General features: G+C 34.6%; 1 protein-coding gene across 1 annotated transcript; it reads right to left on the bottom strand.

Moving 5' to 3' along the window:
* Window positions 1-2,206: 2,206 nt before the first annotated feature.
* LOC141588166 (uncharacterized) lies at window positions 2,207-2,827 on the bottom strand. Its single transcript, XM_074409620.1, has one exon. The coding sequence runs from the start codon at window positions 2,825-2,827 to the stop codon at window positions 2,207-2,209; it is 621 nt and encodes a 206-aa protein (XP_074265721.1).
* Window positions 2,828-13,145: the final 10,318 nt, after the last annotated feature.

The following is a 13,145-nucleotide window of genomic DNA, read 5'->3' as shown; positions in this document are numbered from 1 at the left end:
TTCATTTAACAACAATCAATTATTTGATCTTCCAACTTCTACATATATAGCACATCATATATTTGATCTATCCCATTCTTCCTAGGCTAAAATAGCAGGACATACAATGTTCACGATAAATGTATTTAGATCCACAAGTATAAGATAAATCTCAGCATATAAGATCGTCTTATTCTATAGTTTGTGATATAATTTGGGCTAAATAAAAGTAAGTTACAAAAATTCACATTGGTAAATTTAATAGTCAAACAATAATTGTTTGCGAAACAATGATAATTGGAGTGCTTTCATTTTACTAAAACATTATAAAAAGTAAAATGATCATTATCACCTTCAACACAATCACCATCTTTGAAGTTAATAAAATATAACCAACGTTATAAAAAGTACAGTACAAATTAATAATCCGGAAAGTAATTGCGGATTTCAAAACGAATATCACTGAAAACATCATTATCACCTTCAACCCAATCCACCGGGTCGTTTTCCCATGCAAGCGGAATTGTCCCGAACTCAAAGGAAGGCCCCTTCGCATACAAATATGCGACCAGTCCCAAATCATCTCTATTAGCAACCCATAAATATGGTCCTGACGGAGGTTTAACGTTTTCAAACCACCACCTCGAAGCTTCATTATTTGAAAAAGCGCGCTCCAGTTTGCGAGCTTGAAGGAAGCATTTGCGCTCATCTCCCCCTCCAAACTAAATCATTGCATGTCCCTTGAACGACCCATTGTCAGTAATAGCCGGGTGGATAGCTTGAACTAAATTTAATCCAGAACCCCGAATAATTTGTATTAATCTGTCAAGATCATATGAGAGAGTTTCCTTTCCAAACCCATCTCTTGTGCTTGGCAAATTATAAAGAATACACATCACAAGTTTGACGTACGATATTTCGGAATGGCGTCCGAAACTTTCTACTGAATCAAAGGATGCATCAGATGCATAGGATGCATCAGATGCATAGGATGCATCAGATTCATAGGAGTTATCAGATGCATAGGATGCATCAGATGAATTATTAGAAGACATAATGGTTGAGAGGGAATTCAGTATGGATTAAGTTTGAAGTTTTTTGAAACAAAGAGATTGTAAAACCTATTTATATAGAAATAATAGGTTTGGTGTGAAACGTTTGTGAATAGGCAGATGCAACTTTGTAAATAGGCAGATGCAATGGATAGAGTTAAACGAATGAATGTTTGGTGTGAAACGTTGTAAATAACCACATTCATGGCACTTGCCACGATGTCTAGAAATGTCTAGAATTGTGTAAATGTGTGGTAAATAATTAAGGCAGATGAAATGTCTAGAAATGTGTAAATGACGGTTTAATCCAAAAAGAATTGAAACTCATTCTTCGTTTAATTCCAAGTAAATGACGGTTTCAGATGGGTCCTGTGAATGACGGTTTCGAATACGAGAAAAACTACATCAATTCACTATTCCCATGGTTTCATCAATTTTTAAAATAAAGAACTTAATCTTCAATTTGTATTTATATTTTATTTTTAATTATGTGTGTCACACCTCGACTTTTGAGGGTACACAATAAAAGTTAGTATATTTTATTTTTAATTATGTGAGACATTAGACAACCAAATAACACTTTCCGACTTGGGCAATTCCTACTTACTAGAAAGACATTCTTAGCCACAACGTAAAGACATTCTTTGGCTTCCCTCCATAAGGCTTTATGAAACGGTGTTATCGGACCGATAATACTCTCCGAGTATCGCTTTATCGCCTCGCCGCTCCTTCCCGAGCATTATAATGCGGCATTGATGCAAATAGATGGTGAATTACATGAGCATCGGTACAATGGTGAAATATCTTGTTCATAAGCGTGCCATAATCCTGGTCGACAGTCGATAATGCACCTCTTAGCCAACTCCACTCGGATGAGTCGTAATATGGTACCGATGGATGTGTATGGTGTAGGTACGTGACTAAGACTACAAACATGTTTAAAACCACCAACGGAATGCCGTATATACATATCATACGTACTAATCCATATGTCATTGCGAATCGATAGATCGCATAAACGGTCACGAAAACTCCGGCATCAGAAATGATCACTTACTAGAAAGACCACTATTTAAAGTCAAATACAACATACTTCTTAGAAGTCTTTACATACTAGAAAGTTTTTAGAATACTTAATACAACTTAAACTTTTTCTAGCTGAAATCAAACTGGACTCACTTTTGAGTGGCTCGACTTGGGCAATTCCTACTATCATGATGAGTCATTTCACCGCAAGCACGACATTTCCTCAAGGGCTTTGCATTTTCTTGTACTGCCTTTTCCTTGTTTGAAGTAATCCGTCTTCCTGATCCCTTATTCTTACACTTTTCTGGTGGTAGAACACTAACTTCAGACGGTATTTTCGAGCCAATAAGCATCTCAATTTCAGCTTTCTTGTTTTTTGACTTGCCACGCTTAACTGAAATCACCAATTTCTCGTTGAAAGCGCGAAGAAGTTCAAGCAGCTCATCACCAAGTTCCTCATTATCTTCAACAAGCGAAACTGAAGTAAATACTTCCGACCACAATTCACTTATCTTACTTTGGTGGTTTTCTATTGACATACAATCAGCTAAGAGGGTTGTCCCAACAACATTAAAAATGGGACGACAAGTTGCATATTTGCCCCATCTGTCTAATAGATACTCTGTAGGGATATCATCAAACCCTCTATCTTTTAACACCCACAGAACATGCTTACAAAGTAACCCAATCCTTTCAAACATCTTACATGAACAAGAAAATTTATTACAACTTAAATCAACTGTGTATACCTTGTCTTTCTCGCGGTCCATTATTGAAATATGCTCATTGTTGTCTTCAGTTGTCCTCGGTGAAAGACCACAAGTAAAACACGCAGCTTGGAGTTCTTCTTGAAATTGATAAAAAAACAGTGGTGGTGTAAAATTCAGAGGTTTTTTTTCTAGAAGGAGAGGTGTTGATAATTTTGGAGAAGAGTTCTTATCATCGGCAAATCACCTTAGCATATTTCCAACGCTACGCATCCATAGCCGAATGGAAACGCATCCAAAACTCAACAAGAGTGAGGTGCGGGTTTGTGAAATTTCCAAAGAAGCTATTTTCAGATTCTGCCCTTGATGTTATGCGCATAATCCCACCAAGATATATGTCTCTGAAGTAGGCAGGAATCCAACTTGAACGAATGTCAAACATTGACTTCAGCCACTCATGATCAGAAAGCTCATACAAAGAAAGCATTGATTTCCATCTCAATTCGAATTCTTGTGTATCAATCTCTCCATCCCAAACAATAGAATTTATTTCCTTCAAAAAGTTTGTGTTTTGGCAAATTGTCGGCCCGACTTTGTCTGGCAACTTTTTCATTATATGCCACATGCATAATCGGTGTTGTGTTTTGTCACCAAACACATCTTTTACAGACTTGATTGATGCCTTTGCATTGGTCGATTATAATTGTAGTAGGATAGCAATCACCCATAGCCTTCACAAAATTCTCAAATAACCAGGTAAATGATTCTCCATCTTCCTTTCTTAACAAACCACCCGCAAAAGTGACGCATCTTTTATGGTTGTCCACACCAGTGAACGGACAAAACACCATTTTATACTCATTGAAGTTATAAGTAGCATCAAAAGAGACGGCTTCCCCAAAAAGGGCATAGTTTTTAATTGAGATTGGATCTGCCCAAAAAACCTTACTTAGTCTTTTTTCATCATCCACCTCAAAGTCGAAATAAAATGATGGAGACATAGCCTTTTTTTTTTAAGCATGAAAGTTTCCAATAACATCTCAAAGATCATATTCCTTGATATATTTCTTAACATCCCTTGAAAAGTTTTTGAAACCTTCTAAAGAAGCCCCAACATTTTTGTACCCTTTTACATATTCCTTAAACATTCTAAAGGAATCCACTGGACCATGATTTACCCTTGAATTATCCATGATCATTTTCTTGTGAAAGAGATTCAAATTCCTAGATGGTTTCATATGAACCATTGTAGCTGGGGTAACCATTGCGTGTGTGTGTACCTCAACAAAATCATAAATTTGGTATTCACCGGTGTCAATTCTCTTAAAACTAACCTTAGCTTCACATCCTGTTCTCGTAACAGTCCTCTTTCTTTTAGTCCCCTTGTTCCTACTTTTGCCTTCTTTATTATACACACAGCGCTTGTGTGTAACAATCCCATTAACCAATTTTGTTGAATCTAACCTTGGAATAAACCCACAAACTTTTGCGTATTTGTTGTAAAAATCTATTCCATCTTCCAAATTTGAAAACGTCATACCGTTGATTGGTTTTAGATCTTCCGGACAGACTTGGGAATCCAAAAATTGTGTTTTCAAAACCAACTTGTGGGGTTTCTACAAGACAATTTAACCAAAAGGTTGTTATTTTTAAGGCAAGTACATTATATTAGTTAAATCAAACCTTGTAAATGAACAAACCACAATTTTTTTACCTGGTGCATTAGTCAATGGAATCATAGGAGGTATATCATTGTTCATTAGAGCATCAACATTAGAAGCAACTATCTTTCCTGCACAGAAATGACACACAATAGGAAACGCATTATGTTCCGAGTACAAAATCAAGAAAAAATATAGTCCATAGGTACACATTACTATGATATTAGATACATGCTTTCGCTACATTTTTGCGTACCTGTTGCATCTGTCAAGGGAAGTACAACCAGTATATCTGAGGCATGGACATTAGTAGCAGGTATACTATCTGCACAGGTACACATCTCATTCAAATTAGATACAATAATTCATATGTGACTATACATCAACAATTTGTGCAGAGAGAAAAAAGTTTTCGATTTTCAAACTGCTAAACATTCATCCAAAAATTTTCAAATGCTATACTAGCTTAATTTTTTGAAAGACTGCTCTACGGTGCACAAAATCATAATCAGTACGAGTATTTATCACATACGGAGCACAGATTTTCCCACCCAAGCCACATTAGGTACACTATTTTAGCTAGGCAGATACACTGTTTTAGCTAGGCAGATACATTTTTTTTTCAAAATAGCTGGAATGATGTATCTAACAGCCAGAGATGTATCTTTGGCTAAGAATTTTATTCTGTTAGAGATATATCTTGTTACCCTCATTAAACCACCCAAAAAAAATACAAAAACAGTCAGAAAAATTATCCACAGCTAGAAAAATTATACAGAGGTACACATCTTTGTGATCCTATATACACTACTTCAGTTTAGTAGATACATGTATCTGACATTCCGCAAAAAGAAAAAACAGTAATGTGTACCTATAACTTCTTCTGTCATTGATTCATCCTCTTTTCCGTTATCACCTACAACACCTTAAGCAATTTTAGAAATGGATCCCAAATTTAATTGAAAAAATAGTTCCCAAAAATGTATTAACAACAATAATTCATACCTGAATCAGTAGAAGATGATGAAATTATAACCATCCTAAAAATAGTATCAAAACACAAACTAAATTACCATCAAAATCTCAAAATACGATTAAAATTGGTAAACCCTAATTTTAAGAATTTCAATTTGTTCAAACCCTAATTTACGATTTAAATTTTGTAAACCCTAATCTGAGTAAAAGCTTACCTCTTAGATTCGCATGTGACAGGAACAATAATGGCGGAAAGTAGGATGATTTGCAGCAATGGAGATCACGTTTCTTCGATCAATTTTTTTTTTTTTTTGTTGGGATGAGTTTTTAGATGAGGGTGAGTTTTATTACCGCGCTTGAACTTTCCTTTTTAGATGGTTCGTACGGTTCGTACGATAAGCTAGTTCGTACCTGAACCCGCCCCTATATATATATATATATATATATATATATATATATATATATATATATATATATATATATATATATATATATATATCGATTCTCGTAAGTCCCTCATATATAATGAGTCCCTAAGTCCTCATATGCACCATTAGATGTATGGTATGGATGGATGAGATTGCATCTAAATGGATGGCCACAATTCACTCTCATCTAATTAGCTCCTCATTGCAATTAAGGTCCTCACTAATCCATACATCCCTCATTATCACACATTCCTTCCCTCTTGATACGGTCATTATGTACCAAAAATAGATGCCTAAATATAACTAACAGAAGCTAGCGATAAGTAGGGTCGATCTCCACAGGGAGGCGGTTTACTATCTACTTGTCTATTCGGTCTATCTAATGTCACAAGTTGGGGGTTTGAAATGTTTTGACTAAACTAATAGAATTAAGGCAAGAGGAAATAATGAATAAATACAGGGGTAAATCAGATAAAAGAAAGAAATATGCTAGGAATCGGTCTACCGTGGCAGCTACACTATTGGGTCAACTGAATCGATTAAATTATTGATAAGAAGAGCGAGGTCGTCACCTTTCGGTCCTTAAACCTACGATTATACCCTTTCGGTCTCTAATCTCCCTAGGGTCTCCCTAACTTAGCTTTCGCCCTAATTAGGTATCACCTATTGTAATTAAGCAAGCCTTCCCTCCCAATCTTTCGATCCAGATCGGGGATAACTAATTAATCGGTCTCCTGCATGCATTCATTCAACCTAATCACAATTATATTGCTTAATACAATTCTTGTCGCAAAACTAATCTAATCATGTCGATCCTAACATATTGCTACCACGGTTTCCCTAGTCCTAACATATTAAAGGAATTAGCTACGCATGGCTCGGGATACTACACTAGCAATTGCTAATCTAATAACATAGGACATGACAACTAAATAGAGAAATAATAAAAGCAATAAAGAAACAAGGAAGAATAAAAGGGAAGAGAAAGTTACAGAGTAAGGATTCGGAAAAATAGGAGGCAGAATAGAAAGTAGTATTAAAACAGTAACCAGAGGAAAGTAACGTGTGATTTCCCCCAGCAAAAGCACCTATAAAAATGACGAAATACCTTCCTATTTATAAGAAAACAGGATTTATTTAACCTAATGACGGAAATAAACTAAAAAGCCCAAGCCCGTAAGAGAATCCACTCGATCGAGTGGTTTTAAACTACTCGATCGAGTAAACCAGAGCTTAAACTGTTCGATCGACCAAAAATCTTACTCGATCGACTAAACACTAAATAGCAACAGGTCGATCGACCATATAAAGTGCTCGATCGACTTATTATATGACCTAAAACCACACGATCGACTAGAAAAGCACTCGATCGAGTGAAAACTAACTTCAGCAGCTACTTGTTCTCGTTAGTTGGCTATGACTTGTCTTTTTAGCTCCCGAAACAGCTTCACGCATCCCAAGACAACTATAATTCCGCTCCAAATTCACTCTTCCTCCAAATGCATGCAAAACAGACGATAAAAAGCTTGATTTCACTACTTTCTGGTTCATTCCTGCAAATAAGACAAAATAATCCAAAGTAGCATATTCGGGGCATTTCGTAGCATAAAACTACGATAAAAGCATAGAAATACGTGCATGAAAAGGCCAAAAAAGACTATATAAAATGCACGTATCACCTCTCTCTATATCAAACAATCTCTCCTTTTTCTCTCATCAAACAAAACCAAACAAAAAAAACCAATTTAATTACTCAGAAAAAACCCAAAATAAAATCAAAACACCAGCCGAAAACGAAACCACCAACCACCTCAAACCACCAGATCTCCTCTTCCCCTGCTCCCACTGTCGGCACCGTCCACTCACCACCGCACCGCCACCAGACCCGACAACACCAACATCGCCTTAATCCTACTGCCCCGACAACACCAACATCGCCTTCCTCCTGCTGCCCAGATCTCGGCTTCCCACCACCCCCAACTCCGCTTCAGACCACCGTCGCCAATCGACGCACCCACGACCACCATTCCCCACACGCCTTCCTCCTACTACCCCGACAACATTCCCACCACCACTGACATCGACAACCATTCCAACCACCATCGACAACCATAGTCACGACCTCACCTGCCAACCCGACCACACCTACCCTGCCGACACCTGCCAACCCGACCACACCTGCCGACAACACCACTTGCCGACAACACCACCTCCGTCCCAAATCTGATTTTTTTTATTGTTATTTGTTTTTTCAGATTCACGCCTCACCACCCTCCTCAATTTCTTTGTTCTTCATTTTTTCAGATTTACGTTTTTGTTTTGTTTTTGTTCTTTGTTTTTTGTTTTTGTTTTTTGTTTTTGTTTTTGTTATTTTTTTTTATTTTGTTATTTGGTTGTTATTGTTATTTGGTTGTTATTGTTATTTGATTTTTTGGACTAAAGTTATACATCTTGTCTATTAAAGTTATACACTGCGTACATTAAAGTTATACACACGATATTTAAATTTTTAGATCTGACGTTTTTTATTTCAATTATTGTTATTGTATTATATTTCCTTAATTTTTTATCTTTGTTGTTTTTAATCAATAATATTGTTATTGTATTGTATTTCCTTAATTGTTTTTATGACTAAAGTTATACTCTTGCCATATTAAATTTATACTATTTACGACTAAAGTTATTTTGTTTTTTTTTTTGTTATTGTTATTTGGTTTTTTCGTTTTTTTTTGTTATTGTCGTCGTTGTTATTTTGTTTTTTTAGTGTTTTTGTCAGATTTACTTTATTTTTTTATCTTTATTTGGTTTTTTAATTTTTGTTGGTTATTGATGGTGAAGTCGTGGTTGTTATTTAATTTTTTCAGATTTAATATTTGTTGATGGTGAAGTCGTGGTTGGTTTTTATAAAAGTTGTACTATTTACGACTAAAGTATACGACTAAAGTTATACCCTTCAAACATTAAAGTTATACAATTTATACTATTTTGTTGTGTGTTGTTATTTACTTATTTTATATTTTTTTATTTCAAATATGTCTTATATTACATTTTGATATGTGTAACTTTACTATCATCTTCTTATGTGTTGGTTCAAATCTGAATTTATATTCCTAAAGTTACATAATTTTATTTATTTTGGACTAGAGTTATACGATTTTGGAGTAAAGTTATACACTTTTGGACTAAAGTTTTACGATTTGGACTAAAGTTATACAAAAAATTGGACTAAAGTTACAAAAAATTATATAAATTCAAACTAATTTATTGAAAATGACTAAAAGTTATACAAAAAAAGACTAAAGTTATACAAATATGAACTAAAATTATGCAAAAATGGACTAAAGTTATACAAAAACGGACTAAAGTTATACAAATATGGACTAAAGTTATACAAATAAAGACTAAAGTTATACAAACATTGACTAAAGTTATACAAATATGGACTAAATTTATACAAACAGTACTTATATCAATTCAAATTTGAACTAAAGTTATACAAAAAATTGGACTAAAGTTACATAAAATTATATACATTCCAACTAATTTATCGAAAATGAGTAAAAGTTATACAAAAATAGACTAAAGTTATACAAATATGGACTAAAGTTATACAAATAAGGACTAAATTTATAAAAAAAAATGGACTAAAGTTGCACAATTTTTGACTAAATTCATACAAACAGTACTTATATAAATTCAAATTTGTAGTGTTGGTTTTTATTTGTTATTTTTGTTGTTGTTATACTTATATTTTTTTCTTTTGTCAACAAAGAGAAATGAGAAAACAAAAGTTATACTTTTATAGAAGTTACACACATTCCTACTAGAGTTATACCTTCGTTGAGTAGAAGTTACTCATATCGTTACTAGAGTTATACATTTACTGAGTAGAAGTTATACATTTACTGAGTGGAGTTATACGTTTAGTCCATATTTGTATAACTTTAGTCCATTTTTGTATAACTTTAGTCCATTTTTGTATAACTTTAGTCATTTTCGATAAATTAATTGGAATTTATATAAGTACTGTTTGTATGAACTTAGTGCATATTTGTATAACTTTAATCCATATTTGTATAACTTTAGTCTGATTTTGTATAACTTTAGTCCATTTTTGTATAACTTTAACAATCACCACCAAACTACCACCACAAAACGAGATAATAAGGTTATTTTTTCAAAAGATTAAAATTAACTTATTATATGAGATTTATTTTTGGAGATCTAAGATCAAAATAAAAGAATTTTACAAAATAAAAACGAGATTTGAAAACCCAAAATATTAAGAAAAAAATCTAAAAAAAAGCAAGAATTGAGAAAATAGATAAAAAGACAAGAATAAACAAAATAAAAGACAACTAAAAGAAAATAAATAAAATAAAACACAATAAAAATAACGAATGAAAAAAAACAACTCAAAACATAAAAAATAAACATCAAAACGAAAAAAAATAAAAAACCGGCAGCGGCGGTGGTTGTGGGTCGTGGGGTGGTGTCGGGTTGGGTGGTGGTGAATGAGGAAGAGAGGAGTTGGGTGATTTATTTGGGTTTTGGTTTTTTGGGATTTGGTTTTTTTGGGTTTTTTTTAGAGAGGAGAGAAAAGTGAGATGTAGAGAGAGGAGGAGATGATTGTGATAATGAATTAATGAAAGATGAATGAATGATTAGTGAATGGGATGATTAAGTTAAGGAGGCATTTAGAGGAGATTCATTTGTGGCCATTCATTGAGATGAAATCTCATCCCTCCATCCCCTCCATCCAACAGCCCACATTAAGACTTATGGACTTATAAGATATAAGGGACTTAGTTGATCCCTTCTCTGTCTGTCTGTCTGTCTCTCTCTCTCTCTCTCTCTCTCTCTCTCTCTATATATATATATATATATATATATATATATATATATATATATATATATATATATATATATATTCCAGAAACCAAGAGACTTTTATATAATTAAATAAATCTATACAATTTAATAATACAATATAGTTTTTAATCGATAGCGCTGTGTGATGGACCTGAACAAGGGACTTCAATATAAATATTATATAATTTTGGTTGAATATAAGTTTAGAGAACACCAGAATATGATGAGTTTTCTTAATATAAACAAGCCCCACTTATGACATTAATTTGTATAAAGATGTTAATTATTTAACATACACAAATATAATATAAGTATGTTATATTTTGCAAACTATTAAAAAGTAAAAAAATCAATCTAGAGTTCCGAAAAAATATAATTGACAGGCTAAATCGCACACATCGCATAAACATTCCCCCAAATCGACCAAAAAACTAACCCTAATTTTGAAATTAATTATTTGAGACATCAAAAAGGGTAGATTAAGCATGATAAACACGATTTGGACACTAAAATCAGAAAACCCCAAAATTTGTAAACACTAATTCGAATTAAATTGAGTGGAAAAAGGCTTATAATTATTGAAACAAAAGGCGAAAGGAGATTAGTGGAGGGAAAACTTACTTGTGTGAGGTAGACAGATGAAAATTAGGAGGAAATTACAATAAAAACAAGCAAGAGGATTGAAAAAGAGAGAAGGAGGAAGACGGGTTAGTCGCACGTTATTGCTCTATCTCAATTCCTTTTCTTTTTTTTTTTTCTGTTGTTTGTTTATGAATAAAAGAAAGGGAAAAGGGACTCCCTTATGTTAATTAAACAACCGCTGGCTGCTTCAATTTAGTCGATCGACTGGCGATATAGTCGATCGACTTTTTCAAAATAATCTACACTTGCGCCTTTGTCGACCGACTAAAAATTCATTCGATCGACTTTTTATCAAAACCTGCACTTTCAATTTAGTCGATCGACTAGAGTTTCCAGTCGATCGACTTTTACACCACGTACATTCAGCATAATTTCTTCCTCTTTACGCGTAAAGGTCGTAAACGATGATCTGCCTTGGAAAAATACCTGAAAAACAACCACAAATTTCCAATAAAGGCGGGATGTGCACACAACGAATTCATAAGCACACTACAACAAGTACTAAACTAAAAAGCAATTAAAACAAACACACACTAATTAAAGAGTTCATAAACTAAACTACAAAATGTATACAACCTGGGTTGCCTCCCGGTCAGCTCTACTTTTTAAGGTCCCGCTCGACTCTTGTTACCTCAATCTTCAAGCTCAGAAATAGGGTCGAAGTATAGCAACTCGACCACTCCAACAAAGTCATTGGTCCCATAGTAATGCTTCACTTGGTGACCATTTGCCTTAAACTTCACTCCCGCAGAGTTTTTTAGCTCAACTGACCCGAATTTGGAAACAGAGGTTACCGTATAAGGGCCACTCCACTTGAACTTCATCTTACCAGGAAATAGACGGAGTCGGGCATTGAACAGTAGCACCTTCTCTCCTACATGAAACTCACGCGGTACGATTCGCTTGTCGTGCCCTCTCTTGGTCTTCTCTTTATAGATACGAGCACTGTCAAAGGCATTCAGATGAAATTCCTCTAGCTCATCTAACTGCAACAAACGTTTCTCACCACACAGTTTAGAATCAAAATTAAGTTCACAAATTGCCCACCATGCTTTATGCTCTAACTCCACAAGAAAATGGCAAGACCTACCATAGACTAAACGATACGGCGATACATGATTGGTGTTTGAAATGCAGTCATATATGCCCATAAAGTATCATCGAGTTTCATGCTCCAATCTTTTCGTGATTCAGACACAACTTTAGCTAAAATTTTTTAAGTTACCAATCGGAAACTTCTACCTGACCACTAGTTTGATGATGATACCCCAAACCTCTACAATGTTCTACACCATAATTGGACATAAGAGCAATAAGTTGTGTTTCTTTAAAATGCATACTCCATCGCTGATGACAACTCGAGGGACATCAAACCGAGGGAACATTACCTTTTTGAAAAGTTGGATAAAAGTCTTTGCATCACAATGGACCAAAGCAACGGCCTCTACCCACTTGGACATATAATCAACAACTACTAGAATATACGTGTTGCCTTTACTAGACGGGAATAGTCCTCGGTAGTCAATGCCCCAGACATAGAAAACTCCAACCTATAAAATGCCAACTTGAGGCATCTCATGTCTCGTTGAAATATTTCTCGTCCGATGACACGCATCACAAGCTAAAATAAAGTCTTTAGCATCTTTAAACATGGATGGCCAATAAAAACCAGACTGAAGTACCTTAACCACGGTCCTAGAGGGACCGTGGTGATGGTGACCATCATAGGAGGAAGAATGACATGCTTCTAGGATATCTTTAGTCTTCCACAGCAGTATACACCGTCTGTAAAGACCATCAATA

This window comes from Silene latifolia, chromosome 6, assembly GCF_048544455.1.
Source record: "Silene latifolia isolate original U9 population chromosome 6, ASM4854445v1, whole genome shotgun sequence".
NCBI lineage: Eukaryota > Viridiplantae > Streptophyta > Magnoliopsida > Caryophyllales > Caryophyllaceae > Silene > Silene latifolia.
This window is presented reverse-complemented; position numbering and strand designations above follow the sequence as displayed.